General features: G+C 41.9%; 1 protein-coding gene across 1 annotated transcript; it reads right to left on the reverse strand.

Moving 5' to 3' along the window:
- Positions 1–2,443: 2,443 nt before the first annotated feature.
- On the reverse strand, positions 2,444–9,310 carry FAM110C (family with sequence similarity 110 member C). The gene is made up of 2 exons (XM_024118940.2): positions 8,229–9,310; positions 2,444–4,396 (listed from the first exon to the last, which is right to left on the reverse strand). Exon 1 carries the CDS (start codon positions 9,221–9,223, stop codon positions 8,258–8,260), a length of 966 nt encoding a protein of 321 aa, XP_023974708.1. The 5' UTR covers positions 9,224–9,310; the 3' UTR covers positions 2,444–4,396; positions 8,229–8,257.
- Positions 9,311–22,805: the final 13,495 nt, after the last annotated feature.

The following is a 22,805-nucleotide window of genomic DNA, read 5'->3' on the forward strand; positions in this document are numbered from 1 at the left end:
CCGCTCACGGCAGGGCGCCTGGGGAGCCCCAGTGCCGACTGCGGTACCTGGCTCCTCCATACATGAACGCGGGTGACTCTGCTTGCTGTCATCAGTGTCTTGTCCTTGATTATAGCCGCTACTGCTCAGGACCATGAGTGTTCCAACAGCAGGGTATGCATTTAGTGGATACCGTAATTTCCATTCTGGCACTTGTAGTAAGAGTCCAACTTAAGCTCAAAATTGAGTATCCCACAGGCTATATACCAAAGCCAAGGTTCCGGTCTTCCCATATCTGTTTCTGTGGCTCGGGTTCTCACTTTCTAAAGACATCAATATTCTGTTTTGACTTAAAGATGAATAGTTATCAATGGTTTAATACGTTCTCCCCTTCAGAAAGCATTTCCATTTTAATGACAATTTTCAAGGAGGTAACACAAAGATGACAATTGTAGGATTGGGGACATTGTAGCAGAGAAAATGAGGAAAATATTACTGGATAGGAGCACATTGTCTGGTGTTTCTGTATCTTCTCCCCATGAACTGTTCCTTCCTACTTCCACGACCAGAGTTATAAGCTCCTTGTTGAGAATTTGGTTTCCTTCTTGCTCGATATTTCCAACCTGGAACATTTAACTATTATATAAATTAGTTTATCTCATCACAGAAAACGCAAGCAAAGTTGAAACATCTAACCACTGTGCATCACTTCATTGCTTCTGTCTTATCGAATTTTCAAAAAGGGAAACAGAAAGGTGAGAACTCATGTTTACCTGAAGGAAGACAATGACAGCTGCTGTTGGAGTCTGTGATGGAAGCCACATAGCACGATGTCTGGACAGTTTCTGAACAGTTACAATCAGAGTTTCTACAGTCCCTGGGGGCTTGTCCATGGTCTTCGTGGAAATACAGGGTAAACTATTCTCCTCAAGAATCCTGTCTTTGGATGCTTGTGTGGATTTGTGCATAAGCCACTGCAGGACTGAAAAAGAAGCTGGCCTGGCTCAGCCAGATCAGCGATTTAGAGACTGGACTTCCCCACTGGCTCAGGCCTACATCTCCAGTACCAGCAGACACACAGAGCAAACCTGATGTACGTCGAGTTTGCCTTCACCAAGGAGTTAACTAACGGGAAAGGTTACAAACTATACTCTCATTTTTATCTTTGGACCCATTTTACAATGATAATATTAATAAACCATGAAGAAAAAAAATTTGAACAAAAGACTGATGAAACAAAGAAAACCAACGTGCTAAATATTCAAACTGTTTTTATCGCATTCCATTTCCAGGGAGAACTGGAGACTTTGGGTACCACATGGCTCTCCTGGGTCAAGTTTTAGAATGCACTCCTCATTTCTACTGATAATCTGCTGAGATGATATTAGGAAAAAAAGGGAGAAAGCCAAAGATTTGAGTAATTATAATAAGCATACTCTTGCTTCAGTTTTTTCACATTGTACAAATTCATAAAGTAATACTAAAAATGATAAAAATACTTTATTTCTTTGATACAGAATATATAATATTGCACTCATGTCGCAAGTAGTGTGCAGAAAAAAATGAACTCTATTCAGAAACAGCCATGACAGTTGTCTGGGCCTGATATTTTATGGAATCACCAACTACAGCACTGCACCTTTAACCCACTGAAAAGGGCAACGTTTGATAAAGCCTTCTTTGTATTCCAGTGTCAGTGACCAGCAGTTTAGAAACTATATGCATCAGTATATAGTGAGGAAACTTTTCCAGTTACATAAATACCTTTCACTCAGAGGCATTGCTGATCTGTACCCATGTATTAATGAAATAGATACTATCAAGATATTTTCCATGCTGTATCAATAATTTTTTCTCTCCATTGTGCTTAATCATATTATCTGAGAAGCTATTCTTTTGTGAACAAAAGAAACTATTTTGCAGCAAAATTGTAAAAATTGTAAAAAGCAATTACAAGCTTTTTCATTCAGATTGAGCTACAGAGTTTGATCTTCTCAAAGTCACTCAGCAAATTGGGATAATTCAGTTAGGAAAGGACTTCTGGCCTCCAACCACACACTCAGGCCCGGAGCTTAACCCATCCTGCTGGGGTCTGGGGATACCCTGTTCCTGACTGCTACTTCCAGGAGTTGCCTCCACTGAAGTGCAAATGCTTCTCAAAGATCTTGGTGCTTTTAAATGGTAACCAATTTGTTTTTCTCTTTTTCATCTATTACATGGATGGTAGAGTCCACACCATTTTGATCTCAGATAAATCTGACCTAGGTTTCGGTTCATCCTATTCTGACACATAACAATTCTACTTAAAGCATTTACATATAAAATGAATGGAACCCGTAAACAAGGCAACTGCATATATGAGAAGGTCCTTTAAAGAAAACTCCTCTCATCTTTGACATTATCTTTTTTTTTTTTTTTTTTTTTGGTATGCGGGCCTCCCTCTGTTGTGGCCTCTCCCGTTGCGGAGCACAGGCTCCGGACGCGCAGGCTCAGCGGCCATGGCCCACGGGGCCAGCCGCTCCGCGGCATGTGGGATCCTCCCAGACCGGGGCGCGAACCCGGTTCCCCTGCATCGGCAGGCGAACGCGCAACCACTGCGCCACCAGGGAAGCCCGACGTTATCTTTTAAACTAAGTGTAATCCAGTGAACAGCAAAACAGCAGCATTTTTAAAAAAAAAACAACAGGGAAAAATTTCTTAGAGCAGGGAATCTTTGTCTTTCTAGAGACTACATTGACAGAGGTACATCCGTCAGCCAACAGAGCCTCCCCAAATGGGCATCTGTGTTTTACTTAAAAACAAATCCCTATCGTACTGAACACTTTATAGAGTAGTGAACACTCTGCTTACAGTGAAATTTGGAAATTCAATTAAACAACATACAAAAAGATAACCAAGGAGAGAATGATTTAAAATTATCCTGATAAAAACTAAAACCATATGAAGTGTAGGAAAACTATTTGAAGACCAATAACTATGTAAAAATAAATATTTAAGTAACTCAAGGACCTATTCTCACAGTAAAAGTTACAAAAATAGAATACAATATTAAACAAATACATTAATATATCAAAATTGGTTTATAAAATATTTTACCATTGAGAAACCTATTTCTCTTCCCTCCCGATTCTTCTAATAATTTTATTCTTGAAGGGACATATTTTGATAAAACATTGTAAGCTTTGACCAGGTGACAAATTTTGGGGAGTTGTCATCATCGATACAAAATTCCTCTCAGAAGTTTCTGAATCTGAAATCTATTTACTCTGAGTGTCATGAGCTGGTTCAGATTTAGGGTCACAGTAACTCCTTACCGACACCCAGAGGCTAACCCTTGTGTCAAACACACCCTTTTCAGAGAAGGGTGAAGTGTTGCCATGTTTGGAATGATTGCCTGATAGGTGGGCATGTGAATTAGACCAGAGAGCAGGGCACGTCACATGTCATGAGGCCATGTTCTATCTAAACCGAGGCTTTTTATCCTTTTGGAAGCTGGGAACAAGAGAAACATGGAGGCCCATTCTAAACGGTGCTGCAGAAGAGGACCACTGCTGTTGATCTGAAGGAAGGAAGCTCCAATATTCTTCTGCTAACTCTCAAGGAACTGTCCAGGTACAAAAAAAGGTTTCCTAGTAGTATTTCAGCTCTTTATCTTTTAATGGTACCTCTGCATGTCTACAACCCAACAGGAGTGGCGTTCACAGAATGACCTTGCAGCTCTCAAGTGGTTTTAAAAGTGTTTTCTGATTCATTTCATAAGATGATCAGTTGCACAGTTTGGGAATTCACTGTAGTTTACAGTGCAGTGGTGCTTAGAAATTGAGGTCTACATGTGAGTATGCAAGTGTGAGCATGTGTTTGCTCTTTGTTAGCCATAGTATTTGTGTAGAATATAACTTCTTATGACCACAGAACTTTGATTTAAATGGTGCCAACCCATCCAATATGATTGAAGAATACCGTGGCATTCATTCGTGTTTGCTTTTCATGCTCTTTGCCTTTTTATCTTTTTAAAATTAATTTAGATATCATTAAAATGTATCATTGTACCTCTCTGTCAGCAAGCCACTCAAAAAGATGCCCTTGAAAATATTTCCAAGCAGCTTTTCCCCTTCGCTGCTCTCTGGAAGCAAGGACAGGTCCACCTAACACAAGAAAATATCTTCCAGAGCTTCAGCTGTGTCACAACAGTTATAACTCAGCTAATTTGCAAGTTCTATATTCCCATCTTCTCCATAGCACTTCAAACCTTCTGAAAATACTTAGGCTTCTTCAATGGTGTGCTTTATTCCTGGGAAAACAGCAATCATATGGACACCTGGGTACACTGGACAAAACCTGGCAGTGAGGATGGCCCTGGGGTCCCAATCATCCAGACGTACTTCAAGGAGTCCCCACTGTCGGGAAGGCTTGCTTCCTGAGGAGTAAGAAAAAAGCTGTCAATCAACACCAGTCTAGGCAAAAGTTATAAAGCCAAGCATTGAACTACAAAGTCAGGTCCCTGCAGTTTTTGGTTTTGTGATATTTTCTGCATTTTAAACATCTCCTTCGCACATTTTAAATTTTGAAAAGAAATCAGTAGCAAAAACAGCTATCATCTGGTTTCTCGGCATCCATCTCCCTGCAGGCCTTTTTCTGGGGCAGTAAAGAAAAATTTCTTTGAATGTTGATTGGTAAGGCCAGTGCCCACTAGCACAGAGCTGGACAACAAAATAGAACACAAAGCAAGCAGTACAAATAAATTTTTAGAGGCAAACAGATTATTCGCTTTCAGACACAAATCTCTCTAAAAGGCCCAGGGGCTGGCCTGAAGACAGAGTAGGTAGCCTTATTACAGCTCAAGCCACTAGTTTACCTAAAACGCACTCTTAGTTGGTGACTTACAGAGCTTCCCAGCTAGTCAAAAAAGAAAGAAGCAGAAAGTCAGGAGTCTCCCAGTTTGTTTGCTCTATCTCCCCATGGCATCTTTGCAGATGGTGACACAGTTCTACCCCCTAGCTTTCAGTTGCCCCACATCTATCAAAGAGAAATGTGAAGAGAGCTGGGCAATGTCTGAGATTTTTGCCTTAAAACCGAACAATGTTTATCCCTAATTAATTCAAAGGACAAGTTACCATTCTTTTATAACAATATTAAAATCAGTAACATATATCTGTGCAAAAGATAGAAAACCAGAAACCTAAATTTTGGCAGGCCTATCATTTTAATGAATTGAATGACAGGAAAATGATTAAACATCAGTAGACAGAAGAGCAGTTTTCAGGAATTATACACTGGGAAACAGAATACCAAAATTATCCACATGTAACTATCTATCACTAATGGATCCCAGTGGGACTGTGTGCAGATTCTACAAGTCATTCTCCAGCTCTGATATTCTGAGTTTTGGAAAGCAAATATTTTTACTCCATGGGGTAATAAATTTGTGAACCTTTTATTTAATTCTGGATGGGATATTTTTATTTTACTTTATAATATCTCTATCTACCAAGGGGACAAAAACCTCCATATAAAATGTTTTCTTTTTCACTTAGAAAGCATACATTTGTTCATCTCAAATTTTCTGAATTTTTCATGAAATCTTAAAATGAATCCGTATGGACTCCAACACAAATGTCCTGATAAACTAGAGAAAAATTACACCTTGTAGTCTTGCTTCCACAGCTTCCAGAAGTTATGGAATTAATCTCGGGCAAGTAATCCTGTGAGAAGAGGCCAGCTGAATTTTGTTCAAGCTGGCAGAAGACCGAAGGGTCTAAGCTCTCTCCTGGCTCTTCTTCAGAGGGGACTTCGTGTCTGAGGATGGCAAGTTGAGGGGCCGTGATCATGGGCAGACATCGTCCCAGTCCCAGTGAGCTGGAGAAAGGACATGCATTTCTTCCTCACAATTCTCCGAGCAGCCAGCCCTTAGATGTCCTGGGTGGAAGTTCAAATATCCTGAGCTGTTTTGGGTCCAGCAGAGTGAATTTGTAGAGAAAATCTTTACAGTGCTGGTGATTGCCAATGACATACAGCAAGTTGGGCAGGTTCCGTGTCAATTTCATCTCCCTTCTCTGAGCAGTAATATGAAACAGCTCAGGATACAGGTGACACCGTCCCCCACTTGAACAAACAGGGTTACGTAGAGGGAGGGAGAGGGTGAGTGAGTGAACCTCTGTTCTCCTGCACAGGCTCACCCTGGGCGGTTTCCTAAACCTGTGTCACTTTCCCTCTTGCCTCAACTATGTCTCTGTCATAAAAGTGCAAGTTCTTACAGGCTAACCAACCTTCTTAAATCTTTCACAGGCTCAGACCTAAAAGGAAAGGTTATTTGGAAAGTTACTTCATGGACTGAATCCTAAACTCCCTCTCAGGCTTTCACACTGGAGCACTGCAGGTGAGCGTGGCGCTGGGTCTCGATGGATCAGAGGAGAATGCTTTTATTTTTTTGGTGTCAGGTTTTATTTTGGTGTGTTTGTGCACCATTGTGTTACTTCAGCACTATTTGCACCACCAATTTTACCTATACTCTTTGCATAAAATACAGTGCACTCTGGCCACCTGGAAGGAGCTTATTTTTAAGTTTACTTTTTACATACTACAGTAGACGACAGTTTTTTTGTTTTCCTTTTCTGGGTTACAATCATGCAACACAGACATACAGATTACTGACTATATGGAATCATAAAGCATAGAGGTTGGAAAGCATTTGCTATCTGCCTTCGTTTTATGGACAATGGGAGCCTAAGCTAGAAGTGCGGGAGTGGTTGCTACCAGAAGCACTCCCTACTCCCCACTGAGAGCTCCATCCAACACAACATCCCTCTGGGACATGCTGGCCCCTGCAGCTTCCTTCCTCCACATCAGGGTGTTCATGGCCAACCCTAACCCTGGCCAGCATTCACTCATCTCAGTTCCCAAGACAACCCGTGAAAAGTACAAGTTAACGTGTGCTTTTAGTTTAAATTCTGACTGCCTATATACATTCCTTGGGGATTCAGGCTAGTGGAAATGCAATAATCCTCAATGAACTACAGGGAGCACTTCAGTCATGACCCTTCTGAGTTCAAGAGAAACAATGAACTCCTCTGTTTCTGCAAATTGTCACAACCGAACCAAGACCATGGCCACTAGGGGAAGTTAGGCTTTTTCCAGGCCTCAGACACAGGTGAGCTGTGTGCATCACGTCTGTGGCAGACTCCCCACCACGCTGAAGACTGATACTGTGTGTTCAATTAGTCATCTCAACGGCAGAAAAAAATACTTCCACCACATGAATTTCACAAACACCTGTAGCAAGTTGCCAGTGCAGGGTGAGAGAAAACAAGATGTTGCAATGTTTAAAATCTTGGCTCCCAAAGAGAACTCTGAAAAGGTACCTTCCCTTCTCTCTTCACTACCCCTGGAAGTGCCCTCTCCACAGAGGTGACAGAGAGGATAAGCATTCCTTAGTTCCTCAGGGAAAAAGAACTTCTTGGGATCAACCCTGAGCTACTGATGTCCAAGGGGAAGAAATGTACCTCCCAAATTATCATCAGAGGCAAATAAAATACAGAATCACTGCCAAGTAGAACTCTAAGATGCTAGTTATGATCTAGTCCAGCTCCTAATTCAACAAACTGAAGCTCCTTCTTGTGGACTAAGCTGCTCCAGCGACTCTCCGTAGGAAGGTCTCAAAACAATTTGAGCAAAATTTAGCCAAATAAAGGTCTCTGCAGCTAAATAAATGTCAAACTGCTGACAAGATCCTGTAGAGAAGTTCTCCTCCCTCCCACTTGGGTAAAGGCCTCCAGGAAGTGCAGAGCCTTCCTTTCTGCTGGAGGGAAGATGGCAGCCCCACCCCAGGGCCACAGGCTGACCAGCCAACTCACATCAAAGCTCTGGATGCCCACACGAACTGGGGCTCTCAGGCTATGTTCAAATCAGGATAAATGCTGAGGTGTAAAACCACTTCCTAAATGAGCATTTATAATCCCAATTTCTCCACTTTTCACAATAATAGACCAACTGGGATGGTGCTGGTGTGCACAATTACCTTTCCAGGCAGCCAGAAACCGCACACTCAGAAGAAGTGGTGCAGGCCCTGCGGGGACCTGACCTGGCAGCCCTTTTGCTCTTCAGCAGTGGCCACTCTGACGCAGGAGCCTCTGCGTCTCTATCTCCAGGGTCCCTCGCTACTTGAGAAGGCTGGATCTACCCGGCTCGGTCACTCCCCAAGCCCTCACAGGCACGCCACACACACACCCCTCCCGGCCTCTCTGGACGCAAACCTCGGTCCGGGTCTCCCGGGGCGCAGCGGTCACGCTGGGCCCTGCAGCCCCTGGCCGGGGGTCTCCTTGGCCTTCTTACAGGTGTACAGCCACTTGATGATGCGGGCGTTCCTCTCGACCACCGAGGTGGTGCTGGGCACCTGCTCCGTCAGCTCTCCCTCCTGCAGCCCCTCGTCGCCGCCGCTGTGCCGGGAGAAGCCGCTGTCGGAGGTGGCGACGCTCACGCTGCGGACCTTGAGGGCGACGAGGTCCGACCCGGCGGAGAAGTTCTCCCGCCCGAGCGCCTCCACCACCTCGGGCTCCAGGCCGCAGTACTGGAAGAAGGTGTCAAACTCGGCCAAGGACGCGGAGTAGCGCGAGCTGAGGTCGGACTGCGAGCGCTGCAGTCCCCGGTGCCTCGCCCCGAGCAGCTCCGGACCCCGGGGCGCCGCCGGAACTCTGGAGGGCGCCCTGACCGGCGGGGCGGGGGCCGGGGGCGCGGAGGGCCCTGGCACCGCGGGAGCCGCGACGGGGCCGGGCTCGGTCGCGGCGGCCTCCTGGGCCCCGGCCCCTCCCTCTTCTCCCACCCGGGACGTGCCGGGGGACCCCGGCGTCTTGTCCTTGCCCGGCCCCTGGAAGAGCTTCTTCACCAGGCCTCCCCTGGGGCTGTCGGCTCCCGACCCTCGGACGAACTCGCATTTCTGTCGGTAGATAACCAGCGAGTCCGGCCTCAGAGGCTTCCGCGCTATGGTCCTGCGCGCCACCGGACCGGGGACGCGCGCCGGGGGCCGAGGGTCGCCCGCCTGCCCTTCGCTCGCCCCGGGGCTGCTGCCCTCGCAAGCCGGGCCTGGGCCGGCTCCCGGCGGGCCCCGCACGTACTTGGAGCGGTCGGCTGCCAGCCTTTCCACCGCGCTCCTGCGCGTCGGCCCCGCCGCGTCCGGGGCCCGGGGGCCCCCGGAGTCCCGGGACAGGAGGCGCTCGCTCGGGGGCGCGTCCAGGGCTGGCAGGGCGCGCATCCTCGGGTCTCGACAACCTGCGGAAACGCGCTGCGGCCGCGGCGCCCGTCAGGCCGCCAGCCAATTCCGAAGTCCGCGAGCGGTGGGGAGCGGCTCCCCCAGTTCCCGCCGGCCGGTCGGGAGCCTAGGCGAACCCGAGTCCGCGCGGATTGGCTAGTTGCCTCGGTCCCCGCCCCGCCGGCTCCGCCCCGCCTGTTCCCGCCCCCGCCCCTCACCGCGCGCCTGGTTCCCGGGTCCCCGCCCCCGCCCACACTGGCTCCAGGCAGCCAGTAGCCGGGAGGACTGCGGGCGGACCTGACCCCAGGGCGCTGCGCGCGGAGCCCGGCGCTCCGGAGCTGGGAGGGCCAGTCTGCGCCGCAGGGCAGAGGAACGGGGAGGGAGGGACCGAGCTGGTTCAGATCCAGGTATCCACCGCCTCCTCCCAGCCTGGGAGTGCCTTGGGTCCCCGTTGGACGCTGCCATTTCCGGACTGGGGGAGGGCAGAGCGGCTCACGGGCTTCCCCCCACCCCCACCCCCGGCAGGTGTCTCGCGTCCCTTGCTCTTGAATTCTTAAAGTGACCTCGGCGTGTTTGGAAACTCCTGACTCTTTAATTTCCTAAATCTCTACCTGAGCACTACTCTTAGCTGTCAGAAAGAAAAGTCTCTAAAAGGAAAGGAAACGCGTCGCAGGGCAGGTCAGCCTATGTGTTAGGTAGAAAGAACCCAGGAACCGGTAGGGACCTGGACTGCGTCCAGACTCCGTCAGGCGGCATACGGGGGCCTAACCAGACCGGAGCACGTGGTGCCGGGACTCGCCGGAGAGCAGTGGTGTCGGAGGCGTGGCTCAGTGGATTTGGAAAAAAACCTGAACAAATTCCCAGAATGACTGCTGCTTTTACCGTAATCAGTGCAGTGGGGAAACCACGGGTTCACCGGGGTAGTGGATCAGCCTAGGAATGCTAAAAGTCTAAGGCGAAACATTTCCAAAATTCCATTCTTTCAAAAGTTGAACAAAGGACTAAAAATATCTGCCAGACGAGTGAAATGTCCACGTTATCTCATGTTAAGGCCGACTCCAAGACAGGCTGACCTTTCAAAGTTTTGGCTGAGTGCGCCTGGCGCAGGGCAACACAGCAGCCCGTGGGCTGCAGGCAGGAAGGTGCCTTAGGTCTGGGTCTGATTATGTTTCCAGAAATGCCAGTGGGCACCAAGAGGGGGCTTGCGGTGAGTCAGCAGCTGAATGATTTCAAACAGGTTTGGCAAACTGGCGCCTACTGACCACCAACCGCCCAGGATCGCAGCAGGTGCCAAATGCGTCTTTGCACCTTGAGTTTCCGTGAGGCCAAATCCTGTCGTCAGTGACAGAAGCACAAGAAACCAGGTCTCCTGAGAATCGGACTACCCAGTTAGTGTGACCAGAAAATGCCACACTGATGCGAAAAGATGACTGTGGTCCTGAGGGTGAGACAGAGAGAGAGAGAGAGAGAGAGAGAGAGAGAGAGAGAGAGAGAGAGAGAGAGAGAGAGAGAGAGAGAGATGGAGCCCCGGTGCCAGCTCCTGGGTTGGACACACTGTTTCCCACAATAGGATACTACTGGTGGAGGGGGACCAAGTGGGAGCCCAAAGTCCAGCCTTTTCTCTGCTCAGGCGGCCTGGTCTACTGTCAGTCAGAGAGAAAAAATCTTCTTAATTGCTTAGCCCAAAGTGGCTCCTTTTCCTCCTTTGCACTTCATGTGCAATTGCAGCAGGTCAGAGAGGGAGAACTCCTAAGCATAGGATATCCAGAATTTGTCTGAGCCTGGGTCCACCATTTATTAGCTATGTTCCATTGGACAGATAACAAACCTCTCGGGGTCTTTGTCTTGTCATTTGTAAAAATCCTCATTTTTATAGCTTAGAACATTCATTGCTTTGTAGTGAGCACTAAATGAACGTTAAAGAAAGACCTAGGCTTAGGTCTCTGCTCTAGCTTCTGGAGAGGCTGTCAGGTTGGACTTCCCAATGACTCTGTTTGCTCCTCTGTAAACTAGAGCTCCTTACATCCACCTGTTAGGGCATTTGTTAATGAGATTATGCATATAAAGGGCTTAGCACTATGTCTGGTACAGATCAAATTTTCAATAAATAAATGTTTGGATTATGATGTTATGATTAGTGGTTTATCACATTTTAAATAATGTTAGTGAATTCACATATGAGTACTGAACATAAGAATAAAAACTATAAAGTTGTATTTAAGATTTATTGCTATTAAAGCTAATTATATTTATATCCATAATTTTCTATCTATTAAGCAGATAACTAACTGGGTAAATAGAACTGGAATAATAAGATACTGACAAGAAACTTTTCTAAATAAATTGTTCTCATTGCTCAACTGGTAGCTTAGACTTTGAGCCTAATCTCCTCTTCGGCATCATCTCAAAAGACTTGGTCAGAGCAGGAAATAATGCTTACAGACCCAATGATCCAGGAACTCTACTCCAAGGAATATATCGTAAGAAACTAAGAAGAGATGTATGCACAGAATGAGGATATTCGCTGCAGACAAACAGTTGAAATCAACCTACATGCAACAAGAAGAAGGTTAGATAATGTATGACATACTTGTGGGATGGAGTATTATGCAACAATTTACAGTCATGCTTCCACAGGATATTTTATGGAATGGGAAATGATCATGATGTATGTGAAATTTTAAAAATAGGACAAATATAGTGGCAGTCTTGAATAAATTTCTAGAAACATAAAACCTCCCAAGACTAAATCATGAAGAAACAGAAAATCCAAATAGACCTATAACTAGTAGGAGATTGAATCAGTAATCAAATGTCTCCCATCAAAGAAAAGCCCTGAACCCGATGATTCACTGACCAAACTTTTAAAGAAGAACTAATACCAGTCCATCTTAACCTTTTCCCAAAAAGTGAAGAGGAGGGAACACTTCCTAACTCATTCTATAAGGCCTGCATTACCCTGATACCAAAGCCAGACAAAGACAACACAAGAAATCTACAGATCCTTATCTCTTATCAACAATGATGCAAAAATGTTTAACAAAATAGTAGCAAGCATAATTCAGCAGCATATTGAAAGGATTATCCACCATAACCAAGTGGGATTTATTCCTGGAACGCAACGGTGGTTCAACATATGAAAATCAATCAATGTAATATGCCATATCAACAGAATGAAGAGGAAAAAAAACACACATGGTCATCTCAATTGATGCAGAAAAGGCACTTGACAAAATTCTGCATCCTTTCATGATAAAAACACTCAACAAACTAGGAATAGAAGGAAACAACTTCAACATAATAAAAGTCATATGTGAAAAAACTAGAATGAACATTATGCTCAGTGGTGAGAGACTGAAAGCTTTTTCTCTAAGATTAGAAACAAGGCAAGGATGCGTGCTTTCACCACTTCTATTCAATGGAGCACTGAAAGTTCAAGCCAGAGTAATTTGGCAAGAAAAGACACAAAAGCCATACAAATTGGAAAGAAAGAGGTAAATTTTCCTCTGTTTGCAGATGATATGATCTTATATGTAGTAAACTCTGAAGATTCTGGAAAAAAAAACTGTTACAATGAAAAGAAATTCAGCAAAGTAGGAGGACACAGATCAACACAGAAAAATCAATGGCATTTCTATACACTAACAATGATCAATCTAAAAAGAAACTTACAAAACAATTGCATTCACTATAGTATCCCAAAAAAGAGTAAAATACTTAGGAATTAACTTAAACAAGGAGGTAAAAGACATGTATGGAAAATACAAAACGCCACTGAAAGAAATGAAAGAAGACATAAATAAATTGAAATACATCCCATGTTAATGGTTTACAAGACTTCATCTTGTTAAAAAGCCAATACTACCCAAAACGATCTACAGATTAAATGTGATCCCTATGAAAATCCCCATGACACTTTTACAGAAATAGAAAAAAAAAACTATCCTAAAATTCATATAAAATCTCAAGGGACCCCAAATAGCAAAAGCAAACTTGAAAAAGAAGAACAAAACTGGAGGACTTACACTCCTCATTTAGTAACGTACTACCGAGCTAAATCAAAAGAGTGCGACATTGGCATAAAGACAGGTATAAAGACCAATGGAATAGAATAGAGAGTCTGAAAATAAGCCCTCACATATATGGTCAAATGAATTTTTACAAGGGTGCCAAGACAAGTCAATAGGGAAGGGACAGTCTTTGCAACAAATTATGCTGGGAAAACTACTGGATATCCACTTGGAAAAGGATAAAGTTGGACTTTTACCGAACTCCATATACAAAAATTAACTCAAATTGGATCAAGATCTTAAATATAAGCCTTAACGCAATACAAATCTTAGAAGAAGACATAGGACAAAACTTTATGACATTGGATTTGGCAATGTTTTCTTGGATATGACACCAAAGGCACAGGTAACAACGGCAACAAAAATAGATTGCACTTCATGAAAATGTTTTAAAATGTGTGCATCAAAGACACTTATCCACAGAGTAAAATGGCAACGCATAGAATGGGAGAAAATATTTGCTAATCATGTATCTGATACAGGATTAATAGTCAGAATATATAGAGAACTCCCAAAACTCAACAACACAAAAACAAAAACCCAATTCAAAAGTGGACAAAGGATTCAGACATTTATCCAAAAAAAGATTATACAAATGGCCAATAAGCACATGAAGAAATGTTCAACATCAGTAATCATTAGGAAAATGTAAATCAAAAGTGCAAAGAAATACCACCTCACACCCATTAGGATGGCTACAAGGAAGGATGGAAAGAAGGAAGGAAGGAAGTCCAGAAAACAAGTGCAGGTAGAGATCTGGAGAAATTGGGACTCTTATGCTCTCTTGGTGGGAATGTAGAATGATGAAACTGCTGTGGGAAACAGCATGGCCTTCATCAAAAAGTTAAAAATAGAATTACTGTATGTTCCAACAATTCCACTTCTGGTTATATATCCAAAAGAATTGAAAGCAAGATCTGGAAGAGTATTTGTACACCATGTTCCTAGTAGCATTATTCACAATAGCTAAAATGTTGAAGCAACCCAAACCCAAGTGTCCATCAACAGATGAATGGATATGCAAAAATGTATATACATGCAAGAGAATATCATTCAGCCTTAAAAATGAAGAAAATTTTGCAATAGACTGCAACACGTATGAAGCTTGAGGACATTATGCCAAGTGAAATAAGCCGGTCACAAAAAGACACCTACAGTGTGACACCACTTACATGAGGTACCTAGAGTAGTCAAAATGATAAAGACAGAAAGTATAATGGTGGTTGCCATGGGCTAGGGGAGAGGATTCTGGGGAGTTTCTGTTTAATGGGTAGAGTTTCAGTTTTACGAGATGGAAAGAGTTATGGAGCTGGATGGTGGTGATGGTTGCACAACAAAGTGAATGCATTTAAAACCACTGAACTGAACACTTAAAATGGTTAAGATGGTAATTGTCATGTTATACACATAACAATAAATATTTTACCCCAATAAAAAAGTGGAAAAAAGCAAGACCTGTAGTACAATCATACTACAGAACATCACTCAGCAATAGAAAGGAATGAACTGATACACCCAACTTGGATGAATCTACAGTGAATTATGTTGAAGAAAAGCCCATCCCAAAAGTTTACATACTGTATGGTTTTATTTGTATAGCTTTATCACAATGACAAAGTTATAGAAATGAAGAACAAATTAGTGGTCTCAGGGCTTAGGGAAGAAGTGGGAGAGAAGTGGGTCTAACTATAAGAGGACAACGTGAGACATGATAGAAATGTATCTTCACTGTATGAATGTTAAAATCCTGGTTGTGATATTTTATTATAGTTTTGCAAATATCACCATTGGGGAAAACTGGGTGAACGACACGCTGGATATCACTGTATTTTTTCTTACATCAGCATGTGAATCTATCTTTTTTATCTCAAAATATGTTTAATAATTCAAAAATTAAAATAGTAATATAAATAAGTGAATAAATAGATAGGTGTGTCAGTTACTCCAGTACTTCAGCTTCTGAGTATATTCTAGAACATAATAAATATTTACTGGCACTACTGTATGCAGAACACTGTTCCAGCTACCAAAGATACAGCAACAAACAATGATAATAAAAACAAAAGCATAAGCCATACTTCGATGTATGTATCTCTTTTCAAGTTGATTTAATGTTAGCGTTTCTGCCTTAATGGTCAAAGTGTTTGCTGAGTTTGGTTTCTGAGAGGAATAACTGTTGATTTTAAAATAATACATGAGTTATAAACATATTTATGTACAAATAACCACAATTACTCAGAAGCATATCATTTAATTATTTTTGGATCGGATTTGTAAACAGCAACGCACTTCACCAATGTGCTCATTCACCTTTCCTCTGACAGACTCTGGCTACAACATTTATTCACATAATGGTTATAAACATTTGTTTGATTAAAATAGTGCTGGACTGTTTTAATAAATGTTGTAATAGAAGGTTTGTATATTTTTAAAATTTATTTATTATTGGAATAAATTTGGCAACATGTCTTCCTCTCTCAATTTATGAGCCAATAAACATGGAGAATCTATCTTTGAATTTATCAGTCACTTAAAACTCTGCAAAATGATTATGATGCAAAGTATTTCGATTCCTAGCTGTTTTTTGCAATATTTATCACCTATTGATGGTAAATTATTAAAATTCCTCTGGGGGATAGTCTTTAATTTGAAGTTAACTAAAATGAAACTATATAAATAAAGTGTTTTATAAATGCACGTGGAAAGTATTGATAAGGCTAATGCCTTGCAATGCAAGATGGTTCAGATAAAAATTAAGGGATCCTTCTGCCTTCCTAATATATGTACACACTCATCATGTGTGAATGTGTGTATAATATGGGTTATGTATTTAATATATACGGTTCAAAAGAGAGAACATTATAGTTAAAATTATAAAACTTAAGTCCTAATTCTAGGTATTTCCATAAATAACTGAATGAAAGTGTTCACATCATTTAATTTTCTTTGAGTCTCAGTTTCCTCATCAGTAAAATGGAATAATAATACCTGCCTTTTATCTTTTACAGGGTCATTATAAAAATAAAATTAAGTAGTATACCTAGAAAGGGCTTTGGAAAAAAGAGAGGGTTCTTCAAACACAAGCTTTTATTGTGGAACACAGCAGAATTTTGTGATAGGTTGGCTCAAATTACTTAATAATTTTTGAATGACTAAATAAATCTTTTAAACCTGTGATTAGTAGAAAAGTAAGAGAAAGTTAAAGATGCCCATAAGTGACTTTCCAAATGTTTACCAGTGTTCCTGTGCCAATTCATCCTCTTCTAATTAAGCTTGTTATGTTTCAATATATGAACAATCAGGAAAAATGAAAATTTATTTATTATGCATTTTGTTCTGTGTTGTGTTTAGTTATAGGGGGTCCCTGACTTATCAAGACCTAATTTAAAAGTTATTAGCTAATTCTATCCTGAGAATAAATTAAGAGAATAGGAAAAGCATAACCACCCTGCTGTAGTGAGACATTCCCCCCATAGACACATTACTCGAAATCATACTATTTAATAATAGTTCCAGGGCTTCCCTGATGGTGCAGTGGTTAAGAATCCGCCTGCCAATGCAGGGGACACGGGTTCGAGCCCTGGTCTGGGAAGATCCTACATGCCGCGGAGCAACTAAGCTCGTGCACCACAACTACTGAGCCTGCACTCTAGAGCCCACGAACCACAGCTACTGAGCCCATGCACCACAACTACTGAAGCCTGCATGCCTAGAGCCCGTGCTCCGCAACAAGAGAAGCCACCACAACGAGAAGACTGTGCACCGCAACGAAGAGTAGCCCCCTCTCGCCTCAACTAGAGAAAGCCCGTATGCTGCAAGGAAGACCCAATGCAGCCAATAAATAAATAAATAAAGTTTATTTTTAAAAAAATTAATAGTTCCAGTGCTATTGCTAGTACAGTAGCTTACACCATTCAACCAGCACCACCCTATTAATATGACAGTTCTATTTGTTTCTGACACAGCTGAAATTGACACAGTTTCATCTACTTATGGGCTAAATCGTGGTTGTGGTGGATTATCCATGATATCAACTGTTTATACTGTTTTTTCTGTAAGAAGGTATATTTGGAGTTCCCTTAAGTTTATTTATAAAGGGACTTTGGAAACATATTCTTTTATAATATGCCTATCCTCTCATTGTAACAATATTGCTCTGTTTTTTATTGGAAATGCATTGCATTGAACTACATATGACATGATAATATTTGAACATATTAAAGGCTTTTCCAGTATTTCCTTTTCCTATTTAGGAGCATCTAGGTCATTCTCTGCTCTGCGCTTCAGAAGAAGGTGGATGACAAAAGAAAGACAGATTCAGGAAGCTATTTCCTGGCATTTGGGGTCAGCAGCTCAGCCCTGGAAAAGGGGGTGAATGGGAGACAATAAAGCTGATTCCGGGCAGCACACGGTGTTGTCAGGGTAAACTTTCCTGGCTCCTTTCTACCTCCAGACTAGATCAAAATCTCCTGGACCCAGATTGGAAGAAGTATCAGAAAGGAAATCAGAAGTGAGTAGATATTGATAATGGTGGGTGTCATGATGCTGCCTTTCTCCCCGCAGCTGAGCTCTGGGAATTGGCAAGGATGAGACAAATGTCATGATAGGCTTGAGCTCTGAAAGCAGAGGTCATCCCTAGAGACCATCTCTTGGCAGGGGACACGCATCATAGTGCAGTGCCTCAGAGCTGGACCTGGACCCGTACTGGGGGGAACAGGGCTCAGCAAAGAGTGACATGCATGGACGACCAGAGGTCAGCGCAAGCAAGCACAGTTCAGTAGGTGAGTATAGACAGATGGCAACCAGAAATCCACTTGCCGCGCATCCTGCCTGTGCCTGAGGCAGCCTCCAGGAGCCTAGGCGGGATCCTGGGTAATTAAGTGGCCCGAAAATCCAAACTGAGTGAGCAAAAAGAGAGCTGGAATTTTTTTCCTGCAGACATTGGGAGCTAAATGGACATGTGTGAGCAAGGCTGTTATCATAAACATTCTAACACTCGTCTTAAGAAAGAGTATTTTGGTTATAAACCATAGACTTACAAATAATTTATTTTGCATTAAAATAAATGTTTAAAGTTAAGGGTTGCGTTCATTTTTTTTGTATGAATCTCTTATTTGAGTAGAAAGTAAATTACAGAATGTTATGTACATTTTGATATCTAAATAAATTAAAAAGAATAGAATATGCAATTCTGCATATGTAACTATAAAAAGAACATAAAAATGTGGTATGAATGTACACCAAATTTACCACAGAAGTTTCCTCTGAGGAGGGGAAGAATGGGACAGGGGCTTCAACTATAGCTGCAATGTTTGTTTTTAGAAAAAACATATTTAAAACAAACATAAAAATATGTAAATCTCCCTCTTTCTCATTGTTTCTTGCTCTCAGAATAAGCCTTTGGTATAAAGTGCTGATGTATCATCTACTAGTTCTCCTTTTTCCTCAGTTGCAGTTGATATTGATGAGGATGCGACAGTTCGAGTGTCTAAAAGCGTGTTGGAGTGTAGCTATTATGGTAACTTTGAGATAGTGGTAGCTGAGTTGGATGTTACAAATAGAATTTCAGCATGAGGAGATTGGGGTGAAAGTTCCCTGCTACAGGGAACTGAGACAAAGGCTTCAACCTGAAACAGTTGGCTGTCATTTTCAAAGGGGGACATCTGGTGGTGGGGAAAAATAGAATGATAATAACCTGAAAAGATGGCCAAAAGAAAGATGCTGCTTTGGCTGGTGAGAGGTGAATATACTGTAAACATGAGGCGAAGAACCACAGAAGGTGTGTGTAAAGAGGAAGTAGCTGGGGGCATGGTGAGGGGAAGGGACAGTTATAGGGAGTCTGGGACTGACATGTCCACACGACTATGTTTAAAGTGGGTAACCAACAAGGACCTGCTGTAGAGTATGGGGAACTCTGCTCAGTGATATGTGGCAGCCTGGATGGGAGGGGAGTTTGAGGGAGGGAGAATGGCTGATTTGCTTTGCTGTGCACCTGAATCTATCACAACATTGTTAATCGACTATACTCCAGTATAATATAAAAAGTTAAAATGAAACAAAAACAAAACAAAAATAAATAAATAAAAACCACGCCGTTAAAAGAAAAGATTGAGTGGAGATTCCCTTTCTTTAATTATGACAGTGACTAAGAAAATAAATAAACATATCTACAAATAAGCATAAAAAAAGAGGAGGTGGCTGGCTGGCTAAAGTACCTGGGGAGGTGAGAGTGACAAGAGCCAAGCCTGCAAGGGGACTATTAACTCCAGAGAGAAAAGAGTGGAATAAAGTAAGAATTCAAACAAAAGAAGACAAACCATAAAACAACCTTTCCCCAGCCTCAGCATACACTCTACCTTCCTTCCTGTTGAGGATAGTGTTAACAGACTCCACAGAAGAAGTTCAAAGTAGAATATTTAAAAATAAAAAAGGATACTGTGTTCTGGTTTCTCTTTAAGATTAGAAATACCTGATATACTCTAGATAAATACATTTAACTAAATTAAGACTAAACCACATTTTGAAGCATAAGATTGAATCCTATTGTTTTCTAAACACAGTAATCAAGTCCGTTAAGCAAAAAAAGCCACCACAAAACCCTCAAAACGTAGATGAACCCCAACGGTTGAAACCTGACTAGTTTGTTACAGCAAACACAGAGACAAAATCACAGATGGTATCCGATCTTCACATCTCAATTTGGTTACAATAACTCTGGCAAGGGTCTTAGAAAGTTCTTTAACAGGTGAAACTTACCAAATTTCCAGGAGGTATTATTGTCTTCTTTCTTTTTCTTTCTTTCTTTCTCTATTATTTAAGAAGAATAAACCTTGAGTATAAGATGTCCATGCATCATTTACTAACTTTTTTCCCCTTTGAATCGAATTCGATATTGGAGGTGCGATGGGCAGTTCAAGTGTCTACAGAAATGTGCTGGAGTGTAACTGTTATTGTAAAGCTGCCCCCAAACCAGGAAGGTAAACATTCTCCACCGTGGGACACGTAAGTGCCTTGTTGAATGCTCTTTAGGAGAAGTAATGAGTAGACCCTAGAAACCAAGGCATGAATGATGCTATGCAGATGAGCTCTCTCTCCTGCCTACCCACGGCCACACTATGGCTTTAAAATTCAAAATCCTCAGCTGAGTGCATAAAGTTATGTTAAAATGAAACCACTGGCTTTCATTCCAACAGACAGAATGTCAAGTCAAAATTACCAAAAATACCTTCCCAGAGTCAAAAGGCCATCAATGCAAGAAGCTGATCAAATTAGGGAAGTTTTGACATGGTGCTTCTTTAAATATTTCACAAAGATTATAATGAAAAGATGACACTTACTTGGGGGAGATGGTTTAATATCTACCCAGTAGGAGAGACTGAAGTTATTTCCATATCTCTTTACTATTTTTAAAGTTTATTTTTTCTCATTCTAAATGTAACACAGAAATGAAACAAAACAAAATGAATCAATACTGCCCATGGTACCTAGTATGCTTAAACTTACAGGGCACGAATACACTGGTTCCAAACCACTGCCCGGTTTAACCTAAGCCCTGCAAGCTGATACTTGGGGCCCCTGCTGATGTTGGGTGCTTCCCTGCAGCTCAACCAAACCTCCTCAGTGATCTCTGCTTCCAGCCACACACCCCTGCAGCCCAGCTCCATCCTTTCTGCTCTGTCTGTCCTTGCTCTCCCTGTGAAATTATCCAGCAGCCCTACTCAGAGGGCTCAGAGTCTGCCTGGTGCTGTCAGGTGTACTGTTTTTAAAACTATATGCAATATTTTTTCTAATCAACATTATGTAGGTTCCTCAAGACCAGAACTTTTATTTTTCCATAATTGAATCCCTAACTAGCAGAGTTATCTGCATTCATTAAGTAACCAATAGAAGTTTGTCAGTTGATTTGTATCTGTATTTTCTTGGTCAATTATTGACATCTCTGCTTTTCAGTTACTTCTTTAAATAAGTCATTAAAATGCATCACTCAGATTTTTATTATAATAATATATTTTCATGTTTTAGTTTCACTCCATAATCAGAAGTTTAATTACAGTAGCCATATTTTTGTTTATAAACCTTGACACATGTTTCTACATATAGATAATGGCCAATCTCTGAATCTAATATGAAAGTTAAATTAACTTTCAAAGTTATTAAAATATAAATCTTTGATGAATGGGTTCTTTGCCTTCTTTTATTCAATCTGAGGAATTTGAAAAATAACATTATTACTTAAGTGCTTTGTTGTGTTCTTGTTATTATAATGCAAAGTTATAATATTACAGTAATGCCAATGAAGGTGGATTCAGGATTTATTATAGTTCATTGCATACACATTAGAATAATTTTTTCGAATAGAGTTTGTGAAACAAAAGATAAATTATTTTCTCCATCAAAAACCACTTTTATTTTCAATAAAACCATTGCACAAAAGTTTTTCTTACTCTTTGTACTAATCGGTCTTAGGGTAGGCTGACTATAAGTTGCAGAAGATCTGATTACAGTTAGGGGGGCCATGGATCTTTGTTTGCCTGGAACAGTCCTAATTTATACCTATTATTCTGACATGATTATTAATACTGCCCCTTTACTTAACAAAAAATCTTAGTTTGGATAGTCACTCTAGTTATACTGCCAGTTCAAACCAATTGTGTCTTTATGTAGATTAATTAACTTCTACTGGGCTCAATTTCCCATTTTTAAAATGAGGAGGTTGACCTAGGTGATATGTCAGGCCTGTTCAGCTCTACCGTTATGACCTGTGAAGAAAGCATAGGCAGGTCTGAAGAATGATGTTGCTTATAGTTTTCTAGTTCTCAGGATAACAAACTTCCTCACCAAAGATTCACAGAAAGGCTCCCTTAAAACAGCTACTTAATACAAAACAAAAATCCAAATTCTGCTCTCTGATCTGACTCTGGCGTGCTGTTATTTGCTAAGCTCTATGTGGCTCATTCCTCGTGTAAAGACTTGTCAAGAATGACAAAACCCTTTCAACAATCAATCGTTTTCTTAGGTAGGTCTTTAAGTTAAATAAACTTTACCTCTTCTGTGGATATAATCTGGGGAAGGAGGCAGAGAGGTGGGGAAAAGCAGGATGAGGCAATATGAACCAGCAGCAAAGCTGGCAAAGGAGTATCTGCATATTCAGCAACAGCTAAACGGGGGTGTGCAGGAGGGGGCTGAGTGCTGCCTCGGGCCTGTTTGCTAACAATACACCCACGAGAAGGGGGATTTCTAACCCAAATGCCAGGATATTTGAGATCCTCAAAAGTAATACGAGGGATCTATAAACTATTTCAATAGTTTGAAAATGCAAATGGAAAGTGGTCATTAACTTTATAGCTGTATTAGCTTATCCAGAGGATTGGATTCCTGTGCTTTCAGCCAGCATTCTGTGAACCCATTGTGATGGGAGCAGGACGGGATGGATAACCAGACAGAAGAAAGCCTAGTTGAGACAATTCTGTAACGAAGGACAGCTGACCTCAGTCTATTCATTTTTGACAAGACAT

Source organism: Physeter macrocephalus, chromosome 12, assembly GCF_002837175.3.
Source record: "Physeter macrocephalus isolate SW-GA chromosome 12, ASM283717v5, whole genome shotgun sequence".
NCBI classification, from domain to species: domain Eukaryota; kingdom Metazoa; phylum Chordata; class Mammalia; order Artiodactyla; family Physeteridae; genus Physeter; species Physeter macrocephalus.